At 35.8% G+C, this 20,879-nt stretch overlaps 2 protein-coding genes across 2 annotated transcripts in view; one reads left to right on the forward strand and one right to left on the reverse strand.

The window, feature by feature from the left end:
* LOC140440121 (UDP-glucosyltransferase 2-like) overlaps positions 1-15,670 on the reverse strand; it is a 30,376-nt gene extending 14,706 nt beyond the window's left edge. The window contains exon 1 of the mRNA XM_072530407.1: positions 15,378-15,670. Within this exon, the coding sequence (XP_072386508.1) occupies positions 15,378-15,621 (244 nt within the window). The 5' untranslated portion in view covers positions 15,622-15,670. The remainder of the gene's footprint in view (positions 1-15,377) is intronic.
* A 2,705-nt stretch (positions 15,671-18,375) lies between these two features.
* Positions 18,376-18,951, forward strand: LOC140438975 (uncharacterized). Its single transcript, XM_072528610.1, has one exon. The coding sequence runs from the start codon at positions 18,376-18,378 to the stop codon at positions 18,949-18,951; it is 576 nt and encodes a 191-aa protein (XP_072384711.1).
* Positions 18,952-20,879: the final 1,928 nt, after the last annotated feature.

Genomic DNA, 20,879 nt, shown 5'->3' on the forward strand with positions numbered 1-20,879 from the left:
TTCCTTTAAATTTAGTTTAAAACCTGTCATGCTCTTACACAATTTTTATATGTGTTAGTAATATTAAAAAGTCTTTGTCCCAATATACTATCTGACTAGGAGACCTCAAATATGTACTTATTTCCCCTGCATATTGAAGCCCGTAAGGCATCTCTATATCTAGTATTTAGGTTATGAACTTGCCCATCGGTTTTAAAATTTCCGAGGTTATTAAATACAAATATACAAGTCTTCAGGATATAAAGACAGGCCAAAAGCAGTCTTTTGAATTTTTGAAAATATTGTCTGCAACTAGTACACGGGATTTAGGACCGGAGACATAGCTGGCCAGGGTAACCTCGTAATTCCAACCTCGTCCAAGTATTGCATACTGATCGTGGCAACGTGCGTTCGCGCGTTTTTCTGCATAAAAACAACGTCTTCTCCATCTCCATCCTCCATGCTTCGATGAAGGGTAATTCTGTGCGGAAGTCGGAAGATACACCTCCCCAAGCCATGACCGAGCCTCCACCAAATGGCCTTTTTGGAGCAATGCAAGCTTGTAAAAATCATTCACCGGTTCTCCTCCAAACTCTTACACGTCCATCGGATCCAGTTAGGCAGAAACGGGATTCATCTGAGCATAACTCTTTGCTCCCAATCGTTAATTCCCCAATGCGCGTATTATCGAGCAAAAGCTAGTCGTACAACTCGATGCGCCAGGCGAAGTGGCGGTCCTGTAGCCATTACCCGAGAAGATAATCCAAAATAACGAAGTCTTCTCCTGACTGTTGCAATGCTAACATTGCGATTTCGTAATTCCTGTAGACGATTTCAATGCATAATCGCAGTTGAGGTCCGGTTTCGTAAAACTTGAAACACAAGAAAACGGTTATCTCGTGCCGTGGTCGTTCCTCCTCTTCGTCCAGAGCCAGATCGTCCGGATAGCAAACCCGTCTCCTGAAAGCGTTGAAGCACTCGTTGATCCGTAAAAAGGCTTACGCCAACAGTTCTTGTGACTTGCCGTTGAGTGTGACCGTCTTTCACAAGCGCAACAATTTGTGCCGTTTCAACAACAGTCAAGGGCATTTTTGGCAAAAAATAAACAATAATAAACACTAATAATGGCACTAATAAACACTAATGGTTTCAACAATAAACGTTTCCTTGTTGCGTTTGAACAGAAAGTCGAAGCACAAATGAGACATTTAAAACAGGCGGCAGTTACAGGTATCGTCCATTTTGGGAAGTGTGTACTTTTCCGCAAAATCAACACTATTGGAATTCTTTGTTACAAAGGAAACCTCTAAGCTGACAACAATTCTTAGAAACATGCATTAGTTTGTATTTGTGTTATTATTATTTACAATAAAGCTCGTTAAAAATGAAATATCGGTGATTTTCAAGGTGACCCGGATTTTATGATCGCGAGTATGTATTATGAGCGATACTAGCAATAGACCGTATTATTCTTTTTTATGCAATAAAGACTTCATTAATGTGGCTACGTGTTCCCCCTACGTGTTAGTTGTTAATTTGAATTCTCTGTTGGATATTTAGGGGTTTTTAGAAACCAACATATATTTGGTTTTTTCCTGGTTTACCACAAGTCCTAGTTCACTTACCGCTCGCACCCCTGTCTTAGACCATTATTAATGTCAAAGAACGTAGAGTTTTCTCCTTCAATTCTTACGCATGAGCTTACGTTTTGCATTGTTAGTTGGGTCAACTTAACTAACTTAGGTGGAATCCCAAAGTCTATCATCGTATTATATAATGCAGTTTCTTTCACACTGTCATAGGCTGCTTTGAAGTCGACGAAGAGATAATGTGTATCTATGTTATATTTTAGTGACTTTTCTAGTATCTGCCTATGTGCTTGAATTTGATGTGTAGTTGACTTCTAAGCAGTAAATCCGTATTGATATTGAGCAACAATATCCTTTGTAAAATGTTTGGGTCTTTTAAACAATAAGTACATTGCCGAAGATTTTATACGCAGATGCTAACAGAGTAATGCCTCTATAGTTCTTATACTCTAGTTGATCACCCTTTTTATTAAACAGACATATTATTTCCTTTAGCCACTTTTTTGGTACCAATTCATTTTGCCATATAAGTACTATTAGTTTATGGATTGCTGCAAAAAGTTGATCACCACCTTTTTTATACATTTCCGAACAGATATTTCATCGATTCCTGAGGCTTTATTGTATTTGAGTTTAAGGATGGCATTTGACACTTCTTCTCTTGTTGGGTCTTTACTGTGTAGTTGACTTTGCAGATTAGGTGTATTCTTGTTTAAAATAAAAAAACTACTTCTATGAAGTCCTTAGAACTTTACCGATGAAACGTTTTCAATGTGATTATTATTTATATTTAAATTAGTTTGCTTAGGACATTGTTGCCTATTATGAAACTGCATGAAAAGAGTTTTTTGGGTATTCAATAATAGGTAATTAGCACCAGCTGTAAAAGTCCGACAGTAAACGATTACATTTGGACTCCAAACAGGTAACAGATCCATTGATTATAGCATTTATACCATGTGAAAATATTGTAACATATCCATCTGATTTAACCGAAAGAACATCGTTTGCCTAAATAAGAAATATAACGAGTCCTAGAATTGAGCCTTGTGGTACACCTATATTAATATCGAGATAGTTCGAAATATTAATATAGTAGATATAATGATATTAAAATATCAAGATAGTTATTGAGAGCCATTATGTTGAAGAAATTATCTTGATAGTAGGAGTTATAAGGTTTCATCTGACTTAACCTTGAATTTCTCTATGTGATTTATTGTTTTTATTTGCAATGATTTTATACAGTCACTAATGTCAGAAATTTATGTCTAAAGATATTATTGAGGTGTATATATTATTTTATGTCAGACTAGTTTATTATTGTGTTTTTATTGCTTAGTTACCAACTACGTCATAGTGTACTTTATACATGCTCAGGCATAAAGTGTATTTTATGCCCCGCACGGGCGTACATATACAAACTAAACAAAAAGATAATAAGATTTCCGTAGCGTAGCAATATAACACGTACGATAGAATGAGTAAATATATTGTCAAAATAAAATCGAATTTTCGGCTTTTTTAGAAAATATTGATTTGTAGATGCAATAAAGAACTAGTATGACATAAAAGTTTGTATGCACCGCGGGTATTAATAAATGTTTATGCCCTCGGGCGACTTACAAACCCTCGGGCAAGAGGCCCTCGTGTTTGTAACATCATCGCCCTCTGGGCATAAACATCTATTTAATACCCTTGGTACATAAATAACCATTAATTATTGTTTATCTATTTATTTACTTATTTTAAAAATTGACTGAGGCGCTTTTCAAACTAAACAATCATTTTACTAGGGTAGTAAAATGGTAAAATAGGGTAAAATCTTTCATTATTCTCAGTATATAAATATTAATTACAAGATCACAAATAACTACAAATAATAAAAATTTGGTAAAATATTATAATTGAGCCATTTATTGCCTAGGTCACTAACATATCCTTTTTACATCTCCGTCAGCATTCCTATTAGGCGAGCGGTTTACCCCTCAAAAGACGCTTAGAAACAGAATATACCGACTAAAATTATTTTTGCATTTCTAATGCACCAAACCTTTTTTATTCGATTCTATATATTTTTCCAAGATGAAATGTATTTTTTTTTTAATTTTTACAAGTGGGCCGGCAATTGTTATTAACAAATAACTTATACAAAAAAGCAATTTTACCGAATTGCTTCGGAATCAATTTTTTTAGGTGTATCTCATCAAAATAAACACTTTTTCTCTCTTGATAATTTTTCGAAAAATGCTTCCTTTTCGAGTTATTTGCATTTTTTTGTTGAAAAAATGCCTTAATTAGTGATTTTTGGGATTTTTTTTCTAAAAAACTACTAAATGAATTGCAATTCTACAAATAGCTTTATAATTTTTAAACCGTCGAGTACAAGTTAGAATATATTGACAAAGATAATTTTTTTTTTCTATCTTGCTAAAAACGTGGACCCAAATATTTCGAATATGCCTTTCGAGCAGTCAGTAGACTAGCATAGCTAAGTGTGTACAGCGGTTGCGGCGATACAGGCGTGCGGCGCGTAGAAATATTTGTTTAAATTTAAAAAATTAATTCAATACAAATAATACGCACAATTTATTAAAAAAAAAGATATTTCTAATTATTTTTATATAGACATATTATAATTAAAACAATTAAAATTAATTTTTTACAATGCTATAATAATGTAATTTTTCTTTTAATATACGTGGTGACTATATTATTGAATGTTTTATTACAGTGAAATACATTAAGCAATATATAATTAATTTTCATTGAAAAATATAATAAAATTAAAATATAATATTAATTATACATCGTTTTCATTGTCAATAATTTGAAAATTTTCGTCAACAGCAACAGGATTTCCATCTAATAAGCTGATTTCATTGTCTTCAATAGAGTCGTCTTTAACATTTTTACAATTCTCTGGTGTACATGCACATACTGCGCAGCATTCTAAATTATAGGAAATACAATTACAATTTTTCGTAGAACATTTTCCGGTACATGAGCAGAAATACTTTTGTAACATATCTAAACTACTTTCGCCTTCAAAATAATTAAAATCGAAACAATTATTTTCCATTGTCCAACCATGGGTTAATGGATCAAGAGATGAAATAATATTTTGCTTGAATCCATGCATTTATTTGCCACTTTGCTCTTAAGTAATGTTGTAATAATGCTGGTTTCGAAGGTGGTAATTTTTCATTAGATGCATTTTTTTAATGCAATATTATATCTTAATTCATTTATGGATTCATGATATTTTTTAAACTTATTTTGAGGGTCATACAGTTTAGATAAAAATAGAGTCAAAACTGTAAGTCCTTCATCTAAAGGTAAAGTAGGCAATTTCTTAATTTTTCCAATTGACTATCAGTTAATTTCTGCAAAGCTTTATAAGCCTTCTTTTTTCCCATATCATAAAATGAACTTGTGGTATCACAACCTGTTATAGAATGCATTATTAGGATACTGTTGCACATTATTTTTCCAATTTCTTTTGCAATTTGATGTACAGGTATATATCGAGAACGATCCACATTTTTTACAATATTTCCTGTGTGAAACCATAAAAGTGGTTCACTTGTGAAATCATGATAATGAGATAAAAGTAAAATAAATATATCTGTGTCTGGAGATTTAACAATAATTTGAATTTTTTTATCCAAATGCTGCTGTTGTAATTTAAAAGCGTGAAAAATAACCCTAGTATCTGCTTCTAAGTGATTACATTCTAAATTTGAATCATAATACTGATTATTTTCTATCACATATGCTTTACTTCGAGGTTCGAAAGCACCAGAAATTTGGGTCCACGTTTTTAGCGAGATAGAAACCATTTATTCTTGTCAAAGTATTCTAACTTGTACTCGACGATTTAAAGATTATAAAGCTATTTGTAAAATTGCAATTTATTTAGTAGTTTTTTAGAAAAAAAAATCCCAAAAATCACTAATTAAGGCATTTTTTCAACAAAAAAATGCAAATAACTCGAAAAGGAAGCATTTTTCGAAAAATTATCAGGAGAGAAAAAGTGTTTATTTTGATGAGATACACCTAAAAAAATTAATTCCGAAGCAATTCGGTAAAATTGCTTTTTTGTATAAGTTATTTGTTAATAACAATTGCCGGCCCACTTGTAAAAATTAAAAAAAAAATACATTTCATCTTGGAAAAATATATAGAATCGAATAAAAAAGGTTTGGTGCATTAGAAATGCAAAAAGAATTTTAGTCGGTTGATGCTCTGCTTATAGGTGTAAACCGCTCGCCTATATGCTAATCGGTAATTACTAAACAGTGGTAACAATTTTTTAGTCTTATCTCTAATATATTTTAGCAATTGCACATGTTAAAAAGTATGGAATAATTTATAGATCAAAAATAAAGGTAAAAAGGTTTAAACACATTTGAATATAACCAACAATGCTAATTTTTTGCGTGACTATCAAGCGGGACTCATTAATATATAATGCTATTGAGTTTTATGACAAAACAATTGTTAGAAAATAAAACCGGAAGACGAAGCAATAAAGGATATAAGTGCAATATCTAGGCTGAGTTATAGGGATAATACGTTTTGTTTCCGAAATGGTTGCACCAAAGCATCATCATAATCATCATCATCATCATCATTATCATCATCATCATCATCATCATCATCATCATCATCAACCTGTATTCGTCCACTGCCGTACATAGGTCTACCTCAGCTCTTTCCATCTGTCTCTGTCTTGTGCGGCTTGCATCCAGTTACTGCTAAAACGCTTCAGGTCGTCAGTCCATCGGGTTGGTGGGCGTCCTCGGGTCCGTAGTGCTTCTTGTCTTGGTTTTCACTCGACAACACGTTTTTATATTGGTTGTCTAATAATCTGGCGACGTGTCCTGCCCAAATATATTGGCGTCTGTTGTTTTTGCTCTATAGCAGTGGCTATACCGTTCTGAAGAGACTTAAGGAGGTCGAAATACGTATCAACGGTTGTTGCTGCACTTTATCAAAACAAAAATCTAATACCGTCATTCTGTTTTGTTATTTACTTCGTTGGAAGTACGAGAAACTGAATTCACTACGAATTTTGACTAGGATGAACGGCTTGTGGAATGCAATTTTAGATTCCCTTGCCGATTAATTCATCCAGCTGTTTGTTTCGCAAATTTTAGGAAACACAGTGGTTAAGATTTGAATTCGGTTTCGCTAAGTAGAAATCGTTTGATTTCTCTTTTTGTTTAATTATGTTAGTGTAGCGATGGTCCATTCGGAATTCTGTCAATGCTTTTAACATTTTCTGATAGCTTATCATATCGAATGCTTTCTCGTAGTCCACGAATATCAGTGCCAATTATTTGTTGTATTCTGCAGACTTTTAGGTTCTTTATCACTAGTAAGTGGTCATTAGTGCTATATCCCGATCTAAATCCAGCATGTCCTCTGGGTTATAGAAGTCTAACTTAGTGTCCAGTGTTTTTTGATAATTTTTGTGAAAAGTTAATATATGTGTAAGAACAAACTGATACGACGGTAGTTTTTTAGATCTGTGATGCGTTCTTGCTTATATAATAAGACAATGACTGCATTGTTCCAATGAGAAGAAGTTTTTCCTGGTAAATGCATTCAGTGAAAAGCTTGGTCAAAACCTGGATAATTTTATTTCCACCTAGTTTGATTGCCTCTATCGCTACTCCGTCATCGCTAGAGCATTTGTTCTTTTTTATTTCTAAAAGTATCGTTTTGATTTTGTATGTAGTTATTTCTGGCATTAATTCTGATCCTGATTTGTTATTTTGGGCAGGAGCTGATCTTGCGTTTCGTCGGTGTTCTCGTATATTTCGCGATAAAAGAATTCGACTACCTCAAGAGTTTTGGTTTGGATTATTTTGTACATATTTTTGTTGCCTATGTTGTTCGTTTCTCGCATCAAAACTTTTAAACTTTTATTTTGTAAATTATGTGAGTATTTACTCTTGTATTGTTTTCTCTTACGCCTTTATCGAAAAAAGAGTTCATTATAGATAAATTTTCTTGGTGTAAGAAGTTCAGCAATCTTTGCCCTTGTTCATTTCCATACTTACCGTTGCTTCTTCTGCATCATCTTGTTTAAACTCCATTTTCGCATTAAAGTCGCCCATAATTGTTGTGTAATATGCTGGTGTGGCTTGTAACGCTGTTTCTAGGTCCTCAGAAAATTCTTCAATTTCTTCATCTGAGTGGATAGTCATTGGAGCATATGTCTGGATTACCTTAAGGTTAAATCTTGTATTTAGTTTGAAGATGAGATATACAATCCTGGGGCTTATGCTGATAATTTCAACTATATTTTGTGTGTGCTTTCTATGTATAATGAATCCCACCCCACCAATTGAAGTATCTTCTTTTCCTCTAAAATGAAATACGTGTCCTGGTTTAAGAGTAGTAACTACCATATTGAGGAAAAGATTCTCTTTAAAGTAAAGCTATTTGTAAGAAGTTTAACAAATCTTATTAATCTCTTCTTAGCGCTATAAAAAAGGGGCCTAAATGTTCTTTGTTCTCAAAAAAATGACGATTGCTCTCAAATTTCTAACAAAGCAGCCATCAAGTAATCTGCATGTTTCGGTACTTATTTTAAGAAATGAAAAAGCTGAAGGATATCGAAGAATTAGGTCTATAAATATATATATATATATATATATTGAATTTGAAATTTCTGCGGGAGCTATATGTGGTTTCAGTTGTTTTCCGGGTTTGACTCCGCGTTAAATATTTTTGGTTTTTAGAAAAACCATTGTTTTGGCGACGTTTCAACAACACCTACTTCATCTACAAGGACCAGAGGTACAAACAAGTCGAAGGAGCACCGATGGGTTCACCACTGTCACCCGTAATAGCCAACCTTTTTATGCAAGATATGGAATCAAAAGCAACAGAAACAGCAGAGCATAAACCCAAACTGTGGCTTAGGTATGTTGACGACACATTTATTATCTGGACGCATGGAGAAGAGAAACTTAATAAATTCCTACAACACATTAACAATATCCATCCAAAAATACAGTTTACCATGGAACGGGAGAATAACCAACAACTTCCATTCCTAGATGTGTTAGTTATTAAGAAAGAAGATGGAAGCATAGGACATACAATATACCGAAAACCAACCCATACTGACAGGTACTTACACGCAGACTCACACCATCATCCTGCCAGACTTCATTAGAATACAAAGATTGCAATGGGCCGGACATGTGATAAGAATGGGAGAGGATAGGCTACCAAAAAGAGCACTAAATGCTAGAATGCAGGGACAGAGACCGGTTAGAAAGCCAAAAAAGCGCTGGGAAGACCCAGTAAACAGCAACGCACAAGCCCTTTTAGGAGTCCATGTATGGAGAAAATTAGCCACAGACCAGCAAGGGTGGAGGCAAAAAAAAAGGAAGCCAAGACTCAATTTAGGCTGTAGTGCCGTAGAAAAAAAAAGAATAAAATAGGTACAAATAATTTATTTGCATACATTTGTCTTTTGACCATCCATTGATAAAGTATAAAACATTAAAACATTTCTGGATGATGTTTCATTTTTTGTATATCTTCATTTGGCAGATGTGCCTGTAATATTAGCCGTTATTCCCATTTCATTTTCAAAATTTGTTATATGTCTTTTCTCGTAGGTTTCTTTTTTCTCAGGTTTCGGAGCAATTTGTTTGTATACTTTTGTTTCAGGATCTTTTTGAAAACCAAGATATACATTATCGCTTTCTTGTAGTTTGTTATTTGCTTCTATTTTCTCTATTAAATAGAAATTAAAGAAATCGAAGACTGTCTCTCCGGTTTCCTCCTTCTTGTTTGATCCATTTGGGTGTTTTCAAAATCACTGTATATACTTTTTACATTTTCCTCGTTGGTAGTATTTTCATTAATGTTCCAATCTAATTCTTAATTTTTCACTTGATTCTGATATTTTGTACTGCTCTTTTGTCGCTGCTTTTTTTGATATTTCTTCACTTAAGCTGGTTGCAACGATGTCCATTAAAATTTCGAAAGCCTTGTCATGTCCAGATAGTTCAATCAACGTCTTGGATATACAATATTATAACAATAATCAATATGTAAGCTCACCTATTTTTTTTTAAACTTTCTTGCACTAATAATTTAACGCGTTTAGAAACATTAATATTGTCCATGTTTATTTTAATTTGCACAAACTTTGCTTTTCAGTACTTCGGTATTTAAGAAATAATTTTAAGGTAAGAAACATGTGAGTTAACTAATACAAGTATGCAATTCAAAAAGCTTGTAAGCCACATACCCACCGTGTGTACGTGAGTTATCAGATTTTGCTTAGAAATGCAGTAACTTATATCCCACATAGACTAAATGGGTTCTGTATCTGTAGAGTAGGGAGGGCGAGTTAAGTTTCACAGCACTTAGGCCACAATTGACCCATTGTGCATCCTCCCAGGGAGCTGTCATCCTTAGCTCATTGTCCATCCTGCCATTTCTAGGAAGGTGGACAAGTCACCAGGAGACATCTCTCTTATGTGGGCAGGTGTGGGCCAGGACTCGCCGAACGTGTACTCCCGTATTAACGATAACTCTGGGCATTCACATAGGACATGCTCTACAGTTTCGTCTTCTCGTTCACACTTCCTACATAGAGGTGTGTCTGCTAGCGCCAGTGTGTGGAGGTGTTTGCTTAATTGACAATGACCAGTTAAAAAACCAACTGCCAAACGTAGATTTTTCCTGGTCATTCCCAAGTACTTCTTTGATGTTGACTCTTCAAGGTTACTTAGTGTTACCCTGGCAAGTTTACATCCTTTCCCTTTTCCCATCTTTTTACGGTTTGCGTATGGGAGTGACATTTGACAATTTCCGCGATTGTTCTAAGAGGTCCTAAGAGTCTTATTCCTGCCTCCTTCCTAGATAATTGGTCAGCAATGCGGTTGCCTTTATTCCTATTGTGTCCTTTAACCCACCTCAGGATGATGGTATTACCATCCGAAGCTTGAGTTAGTGACTCGTGACACTCCATTACTAAACCTGATGTGACACGTGGTCTATTCAAGGTTAGTAGCGCTTGTCTGCTATCTGTGCAGATCATTATAGTTTTCCCTGCTATGTCATCGAATGCCATAGTCTGTGGACTAGTACGCATTTCGATGCGCATCGCCCCGCCTCGAATTTTCTCATTGGCTCTTGACCTGGAAACCCCTATTTATCGCTCGAACAGCGCATATAAATATTGGCGATTTTCAGGTCAGCCAAGTCAGTCCCTCACGGGCTCTCCGAGAGCTTAGTGCTCTCGGGGCTCTGCTTCCTGCATTTATTTTCCATACTCTGTGGCTGAGAATTGTTTCAACTTAACTTGGTGTTTTATTTCGACGAAGAAATTGTCATGTAAGAAATATCTTGCCTTTTTCAAGGCAAGACACCGAAATATTTACAAGTCCATAACCCAAAAATGGACTTAAAGTAGAGGAGCTCTCGACGTTAACTCAGAAGCCCTCTACAGAGCACCCGGGGATTTCAGAAGGTGGTTAGACCCTTAATTGTTCCCCCGAGGTGACATGGCGCCCGACAACGTGGTTAAAATCGGAACCCACGACCCAGCTCGAATTCACAGAAGGCAACACACCATTGACTTCAACATGGGTTGAAGTCAAGAGAAGAATGGGGAGAACCACGTAGTGTTAGAAAGCAATACTCTAACACTCCGACATCGAGGCCTTCTGTAGACCTGACGCCTTCGACGTGCAGACACCTTTGACGAGCCAGTCTTATTCGAAGTTAAAAGCCCCAGATGCCGATGGAAGTCCCGGAGTAGACCCAGTCATCGCCCCCCCTACCGAAAGTGGTTGGACGACCACGTAGGCTTCGGCACACTGGTACTCTACGAAACCCCGTTGGATATGGCAGATGGGATCCGGACGACCGAGAAGAAGACGAGCCCGTTGGAGAAGTTATCACACCGACCGAGGATGGAACTGTAGGGGCTTGAGATGCCGTCGTCACCACCGATTTCCCCCTGTAAGTAGTGCAGTGTTGTGTGAATTGCTTTTTGAACATTTTATGAACATTTTACTTGTATTTTTATGCATATTTTCTTGTGTATTTTCACATTTGTATTTTTTAAATCAATAAATATTTTTTCCCAGCCGCAGAGTCTCCAGAGGAGGGGGGATGTCATCGAATGCCATAGTCTGTGGACTAGTACGCATTTCGATGCGCATCGCCCCGCCTCGAATTTTCCCATTGGCTCTTGACCTGGAAACCCCTATTTATCGCTCGAACAGCGCATATAAATATTGGCGATTTTTAGGTCAGCCAGGTCAGTCCCTCACGGGCTCTCCGAGAGCTTAGTGCTCTCGGGGCTCTGCTTCCTGCATTTATTTTCCATACTCTGTGGCTGAGAATTGTTTCAACTTAACTTGGTGTTTTATTTCGACGAAGAAATTGTCATGTAAGAAATATCTTGTCTTTTTCAAGGCAAGACACCGAAATATTTACAAGTCCATAACCCGAAAATGGACTTAAAGTAGAGGAGCTCTCGACGTTAACTCCGAAGCCCTCTACAGAGCACCCGGGGATTTCAGAAGGTGGTTAGACCCTTAATTGTTCCCCCGAGGTGACAGCTATACCTTTTTGGGTTATCTCTTTTGCGACTATGGAGATACCAGTCAGTTCTGTCTGAACTACGCTGGCATTTTTGCCCATACCCCACTTTATTCTTAGGTTCAGTAATCTGGAGTATATCCCGCATCCTGAGCCTTCTTTCATTTTGGAGCCATCGGTGTATATGCAATAGGCATTTGCCACGTTTGTCTCCATACACTGTCTTGTTTTTGTAGGGTTTGTTAAAGACAAACTTTGGTTCAATTGAGTCGCAACCTGCCTGTAGTACTGGTAACGCATCCAGCTCTCCCCGCCAGAAACGAGTTCTCAATTGTCCCATTCCTACATCAAGGTTTGCACCAGCTGAGCGCAGTCGCATCATTGTCACTAGAGCCACCTCTTTGACATATATATCTAGAGGCGTGAGGCCAATGATCAACTCCATTGCAGCAGTTGGTGTTGTTTTTATGGCACCTGTTATATTTATGTAAGCCATCCGCTGAATATGGTTTAGTTTGTTAATCGCTGTTGCCTGTAGCACTTTTGCTACCCAAGCAATAGCTCCGTAAGTTAGCATTGGCCTAATGACAGCGGTGTAGACCCAGGCGATCACCCTGGGCGTGAGGCCCCAGGTGGGCGTTGGTCGACACTGCTCATAGGCAATATATGCTCTTTTAGCTCTACCATCTAAGTGTGAGTTCCATGTTAACTTCCTGTCAAGGGTAATACCAAGGTACTTCACCTCGTCAGAAAAATTTAGACTCTAGTTTAGAATCCTTGGGATAATATGTGGGATACACGTTTTTGTTTTCGTTAAAATTCACTGAAACTACGAAATTGCGACTTGTCATATTTTGCAGTTGCATATGTATGTAAGCAATAAACTCAATAACTAATAAATCGCCATTTTCAGCAAAGCGGGGGTTACGAGCTTTTGCATCTTAAGCGACGTTTCCCATATAATTTACCGCTCTTCACCTTTAGTATTTAAAATCAAATAGCGATCCTACATTGTTTATCGTTTATAAGTTAAAATGACGTTTAACCTTTTGCATATTTTGTTTATTACGTATTGTTATCGCCAAATTTATCAAAAGCGTTATTAGATACCTGTATCAGAGAGTGTCATAAAAAAAGCTTTTAATTTGCCAATTTCATTGGTCTATATACTCACTTAAATTTAGTTAATTTATTAATGCATCCACTTAGTTGATTAAAATTATCGAAGACGTAGAGATCATTTAAGTAGAGTAAAGCAGTAATAACATATAAGATAAAAGCAGCATTGGCTCTTTGTATAAAAAAACTATTTTCATGTGGAATACTCACAACAAATCGCAGCCATTATTTTGTATTTACTTTCAGTACAAATATATTATTTATCAAAATTTCGTATCAGTTCCTTTATGTTTTTCTTTGTGTTGCGTTTTTAATGTCACAAAGTTTATTAGAAGTACCCATTTTATGGGTACAGCAAGAAGTAAAGAAGCCTGCAAAACAATTAGAGGTAGTAGAACAGATAGAAAAGAATGCAGTAGGTTAACTCTAATAGCCCCAGAATTGTGGGTCGAATATTATGAACAAATGCTGACAGAAGATCGAACAGAATTCCAAGATATTGGCTACCAAAAATATGATATTTCCTACCGCGAAGAAACTGAAATAACACCAGAAGAAATTAAAAAACACGCCAACGCTATGAAAAATGGAAAGGATCCAGGACCGGGGGGAGTACCCATTGAACTGATTAAATATAGCCCTGACAAACTATTTCAGCTATTGGCTTATACTTTCAATTTATTCCTGAGAGGAGAAGAGCTACCCCCAGAATGGAAAACTGCATATATCAGCAATCTATACAAAAATAAAGGCGACAGAAAAGATTGTAAGAACTACCGAGGGCTTAGTGTAACTAACTCAATCTGTAGAGTCTACGGGAAGATAATTAAAAGCCGAATTGAAGATTGCTGGGAAGACGCTGACGATCAGAGTGGCTTTCGTACTGGTCGTTCTTGTATAGACAATGTGTTCTGCCTAAAACAAACAATAGAAAAGCGTTTGGAACATAATATGGAGACACACATGGTATTTATTGATCTTCAAAAAGCGTATGACAGTGTCCCATTAGCCAAGCTATGGCAGGTGCTAGAAGACAAGAATATTCCACCGATTTACATTAATGCTGTAAGGGAGTTGTACGATGATATGACGAGTGTAATAAAGATTGGACAAAAAGTGACAAAAAAGATAAAAGTGACCAAAGGACTTCGCCAAGGCTGCTGCATTGCACCTACACTCTTTAAGATTTATTTGGAGGGGGTTTTGGATATTTGGAAAAGAAAATGTGAACCTATGGGTGTTAAAATTGGAGACCATACACTGTACAGCTTGCATTTTGCTGATGACCAAGTAATACTTGCAGAAGATCAAGATGATATCCACTACATGTTACGAAAAATACATGAAGAATATACTAAGTGGGGTTTATCAATTAATCCATCAAAAACAGAATACGTAGTAGTGGGAGGTAAAGGAAAGCACTTAGAACTAGGAAGCAAACAATAATCTCGGTGTAAACATTACAAACAATGGTCGGAATACAAAAGAAATAGCTACTAGAATTGGTCAAGGAAATTCAGCAATACGTCAACTGAATAGTATACTTTGGAATAACCACATCACCCGAAACACAAAAATTAGGATATACAAAAGTATCATAGAAAGCATTGCTACATATGGTTCAGAGCTTTGGGTAATAAATAAAAATGACGCATCCAAAATAAAAGCAATGGAAATGAATTATTGGAGAAGATGTTGCCAACTCACTAGAAGAGATAGTGTAAGGAATACTGAAATCAGAGAGCGTATGGGCATAGACATTGACGTCCTGGAAACTATAGAATGCAAAAGGCTAAAATGGTATGGCCATGTAGAAAGAATGAATGATCAACGTTGGCCAAAGAGAATGTTACAGTGGATCCCCACCAACCGCAAGAAAAAGGGAAGACCAAGAAGATCGTGGAGACAAGAAGTAAAAGATGCAATGGAAGATAGGGGTCTACAAGTAGATGACTGGAACGATCGCAAGCGTTGGAAGCTAGGTTGCGAGAAACGGCGGCAGCTGTAATAAACTCGTTATAAAAAAAAATTTATTAGAAATATCACAGAAAACATAAAATTATTGAGAACTGCATCATAAAAAACAATATACGTACTTACCTAATACTTTATCCTGATTATTGCCTACCTTTACTGATATATCCACATAGTTTTTAATGGGTTTTTGTTGGGGAAAACAACTTATCATAGTAACATTATGGCCCTTATCTGCCAACGATTTTAACAATTGAAATCCCAGTGAAAAGTGACTATATTGACAAAAAGTAAAAACTCCCAAAATATTGTAACTTAAACCAAATTTTTGAATTGACCCAAATATCAATATTAACAAAAATATCTTCATATTTAGTTGCCCGAACCAGTCAAAACTTAATGCTCAAGTGTTTAATACATTCAAACGAATATAGATAAAAAGTTCATTTATACCAAACATACCTTGAATATCATACTAAACTAGAGATACCAGAAATTACATATTCTAGGACTATACAGGACGGCCTAATTAAAACTGTTCAATTGAATTCAATGGCACAGGATTTTACTGGAAACCCCTAGCCAAGTTTTGCTTTCAAGTAGGATCTATTTTAGTCATATCTCAAAGGATGCTGGATCATTACCCCAAACGGAGTGACAAGTCTTACAAAACACAACTTATTTTAAACAGAGAGGTTGGTTAAATTACAAATTATTTTAAATTTACTTCTTTTTGTTTAGACATGACTGTCTGTTTTTAAATGTACCTCTAGTAAGTTGTCGTTTTATCGTTTTCGTGGTCTTCCTACTGATCATCTGTAATTTTCCTGGCCCGATTTGTCTCCCTTTTTGAAGAGTGGTATTAGAATGCTTGATCTCCATTCTTGAGGAATTCTGTTTGTTCTATTCTTTTTTTGCTTAATTTTAGTAAGTTTTTTTGGTCAGATCTGGTCCTTCGTACTTTAGAAGTTCGTTCGGTATTCTGCCCTCTTCTGGTGATTTTCTGTTTTTTAATTACTTTAATGCTTTCTTTACCTCTCCTCTCTCAATATTTATTTCTTGCTTCATTTACTGTCACCTCTGATGTTGGTGGTTCATTATCGTCACCTTTGGCAACTAAGGAATGGAAAGTGGTCTCCCATGTTTTCTTCTGAATGTGTTTCCTTTTTATTAGCTCGCTCATCTCTTTTCTTTGTTCTCTGATCATTCTCCATATTTCTTTTTGTTTTCCATAGAAGTCGTGTTCCATCTGTTTTGAGAAGCTCTGCCAATGTTCGCTTTTTATTTATCTAACTAAAGTATTCGTTTCATTCCTAATTCGTTTATAGTAGTTGTATCCTGTTGTGTTTGTTGTGTTCTGTATTGTAAAAAGGCTTTATTCTTTTCTTCACATTTTGTCTTCACTTCGTCTCTAAACCATGGGGTTTTCTTTTTTAATATGTTAGTGTGTCTTAGTTTGCTCTCTCCAAGTGATTCTGTTGCTGCATTAATTCTGTTATTTTTGAGGTTTTCCCAGCTTTTCTTGATGTTATCGTTTTTTAATATTACATTCCCAGCAATCTTCTCTAATATTCTTTTTATGTATAAGCATGGATTCCGTGTTTAGTCCTTCGACTCTGATTTTTGTTTGTGTTGGTGCCGCTTTCTCAGGTGTGAAGTATTTTATGATAAGTCTTATTTTACATAGTACTATCCGACAACCGAGAGCTTTCGGGTTGCGCGTAGAACAAATTGAAAAGTGGAAGGGATTTCTCATTTCTATTGCTGTCGGCTACTAACGGCTTCCCACGATCGACGATTCTACAGATCATCGAGCACAGCCGATGAGCACGGACGGCAACGCACCGCAGACAGAGCTCTTCCTACGGTCCGTGACAGTTCTGTTTAATTTAACTTTATTTCATAAAATTTAACTCTTTTTTAAAAGTTTTTAATCGAAATAGTACTATTCTTTAATTGATTTTTCATTTGGTTCCATGCATCGTATATATCGTTCCGGTTCTTATGCTCTGGCGCCATAGAATTCCATAAGCTTGGTTCATTTTGATACAAATTTAAAAAATCAAAAATAACTTCGTTTGTCCATTCCATTTTTTAGCAAAAAACTTAAAAAAAAACTGCGATACAACTTTGAGAACACTACAGACAACTACTTGTGTCAGCGAATGAGCAACTTCTGATTTGCACTTGTCTGTTCAAACACGGACGCGCTCGGAACGTGTCGCACGGGCATGTACCGCACCTTTGATGTTACCGACTCTCGATGGATAGGACGCATCAGCACCGACGTGTCTGTGCTACCACGGACGAGACATTTCCCACATTTCGTCGGTGCGAGCTGGTCCGCGCTCGTCCGCAATATCACCGATCGTGGGAAGCTTCTTTACGAGTTCACATCGTGTGATTAATGCTAGATTTCTGACAGTGTTGTCAAGTATTTACATTTTTCTTTTGAGTGGCCCTATATTATAAACTATTATTTATATTTATTAAAATGGCAAGTGTATTAAAAGGCAAACCTTTGGGTTATACTTTAATACATAAATGATTGTTTTTTTTTGTTTTAAATAAAAGTAAAATCATCAATTCAAAATTTTTATAATCGAGTTATAGTTATCATTTATGAATAGTTTAGATTGAAGTGAAGAGTTTTTATAGTTTTTAATCTTCCTAATAGTAAGGCGTACTAAATTGTAAGCTTTTGAGGCTAGATGAAATGCAAATCTTGCATGTACATTTTTATTAGACTTAGGTATTCTCAACAATTCATTTGTTATACTACGTGTTAAAATGTAACTAATATATGAAAGTACCGTGATCTTATATTACAAATATCCCTTCCATAAAGTAGATTTTTTTATTTCATAACTTGCTGTACAGAGCATTTTTTAACATATAGTTAAACAACAAAAATTTAACTTTCATAAAAACTAAAATAAACGGAATATATTTGTATTATTTTCAGCTTTTTTCTGGTCCAATAAAAAATTGCTTTCTTTCAGGCATAAGCTTAAGATCAGTTCAACGAATAGTCAGGGAAGGTCGGGTAACAGATAAAGCTTGCACGAGCAGAAATCTGTTCAATTCTCCGTCTACAAAAAAGCACAGAGTTTCCAAACTAAAAATGGATGTAGTTGACGAAGGCTTATTACGTCGATTTATAGTAACCTTCCATATTCAGGAGAAAATGCTGCCGACAATTAAAAGATTGCATCAAAAAATTGTGGAAGAATTGCAGTACACCGGAAGCAGAGAAACTCTTCGAAAACAGATTTATAATTTAGGATTTCGTTGGAGAAAAACAAAAAATAATCGACATATTTTAATGGAAAAACATGAAATACGGAAATTAAGACTAGATTATCTTAGAAAAATTAAACAATTTCGCAACGAAAAGCGAACAATTGTTTTTACGGATGAGACATACTTGCACTCAGATTATTTAAAAGAATATAATTGGAGTGATAACAGTTCTGACGGTTTGAGGAAGCCAGCATCAAAAGGACAGAGATTAATCATTGTTGCTGCTGGAACTGAGGACGGATTCGTCAAGGATTCGTATCTGAAATGGAAATCCCAATCTAATACTGGAGAGTACCACGATGATATGAATTATGAAAACTATCACAAGTGGCTTACGGAAAAACTATTGCTAAATTTACCTGCTAACAGCGTTATTGTGTTGGATAATGCACCGTAACACAACAAGCGAGAGGATAAACTTCCAACTTCGGCATCTTGAAAAACAGATATGCAAATGTGGCTTAGAGAACGAAATATACCGTACACCGAGAATATGCTTCAGACATATCTCTACGAATCAATTAAATTACATAAGCCTTGATTTGTTAAATGTTCCATAGATTATGTGATTATAAGTTTTGGACACGAGGTATTAAGACTGCCTCCTTATCATCCCGATCTAAATCCAATTGAACTGGTAGGGACTGCACTGAAAAATTTTGTTGGATCCAAAAATGTTAGCTTTAAATTAAATGACGTCACGGAATTATACGATGAGTTTTTTGACAAATTTCCTGCAGAAGAATGGAAAAAAGTTTGTGATAAAATTATTTCCATTGAGGATAATTTTGTGACAAAAGAACCACAATTTGATGTCTTTTTTAATCAAATAATAATCAACTTGAACAAGGATTCTGACTACGATCCGATTGATTGCTCGGACAATGATCTTTCGTGTGACGAACTATGTAGCGACTAAGATTAATGTTTCGGAATTTACGTAAGATGGACTAGGTGTAATAGAAGACCCGAAAGTGACATTCCGAAGGCACGAGGGGGTATGTGGTGTGTCTGAGGAGTTTCGTGGACTGTGTGTGCGTGTGTGTGTGTGGAGTCGACATCGCTTTCTATCACAAACTTGGGAAGTAGTTAGAGATTTCAAAAACGTTATATCTGAAATTAACTGAACCTATTGGAAAATAACGAAAAAAACGGTCAAAAGTTTTGCATCAATTGTCTAACATAATAATATGTTAAGTATACAACGTATATCTACTAAGGTAATTTTCAGATCCCAACTAAATGTTTGATACGGCAACTACGCATTTGTGACACCCGCGATTAAGTACCTCTCCTATCTCTCTTAGAATAATTCCTTTTCTATTTTCGCGCAGCTCACCCGCCAGCTCTCGCTTGTCGGATTGTACTAGGCTATGATGGTCGCTACCTACATCTGCTAAGTTGAAGCATCTTACGTGGATTATTTTTGATGGATGTATATCTCTGTTGGTTATAAAGTAATCTATCATAGATCTTTGTCCACGGGTGTTGTTGAATGTATACTTGTGTTGGTCTTTGTTGTCAAAAAATGTGTTGTTTATTCTATATATATTCGAATAAGTTCGTTATTCGTGCAGAAGTTTATTATCAGTTCTTCATTTTTGTTCTTTGTTTTTCTTCTTCCCCAATTCCCCTTGTTAAAATTCCCCAATATTATCATCCTCCCTCTGATTTGATCTACTGCTTGTTGCAATTTTTACCTTGTTGTTTGAGGCTTTATTTGTTATTTTTTGAGCCGTATAGTCCGATGATGTTCAGGTCTTCCTTATCCATTCTTATCTTTGCTGTTACAATTCTTTGATGTGATTCGATGTGATTCTGGTACTTTTAGTGTATTAATAAGGCTATACCTTCTTTGGCCCTTTTGCTACTGCACTGTACATTAGTATATATTTACCTAATTTTGATTATACTTTTCTTCTCTTTTTTATTTCCTGTAGAGCACAAATGTCTATTTGTTTCTCTGTCAGCACTTGGGTTATTTCTTGGTCCCTTGAGTTAAGCGATCTGATATTCCATGTAGTAATTTCTCATCTGGGATTTGGATACTTTTCGCTTGTCCATATTTCTTGCCGTGGTCATCTTCTAGTATTAATCTTGGTCCAAGGCTGTACATTGTTTCTTTGAACAATATTCGTTTTCACGATTGATAGGTTGCTAACCTTGTCAATCACCCTCCACATTTTATCCGGGCTTGGGACCGGCTATGGTAACCGCAGAGCTACTCAATTACCCCAGGCAGTGTTATTTACTTTATTTGTCTTAACATATATAATTACATTTTTTGTTCTGCACTAAAATCAATGTAAAGAACTGTTTGGGTGT

Source organism: Diabrotica undecimpunctata, chromosome 4 (genome assembly GCF_040954645.1).
Source record: "Diabrotica undecimpunctata isolate CICGRU chromosome 4, icDiaUnde3, whole genome shotgun sequence".
In the NCBI taxonomy this organism is placed as follows: domain Eukaryota; kingdom Metazoa; phylum Arthropoda; class Insecta; order Coleoptera; family Chrysomelidae; genus Diabrotica; species Diabrotica undecimpunctata.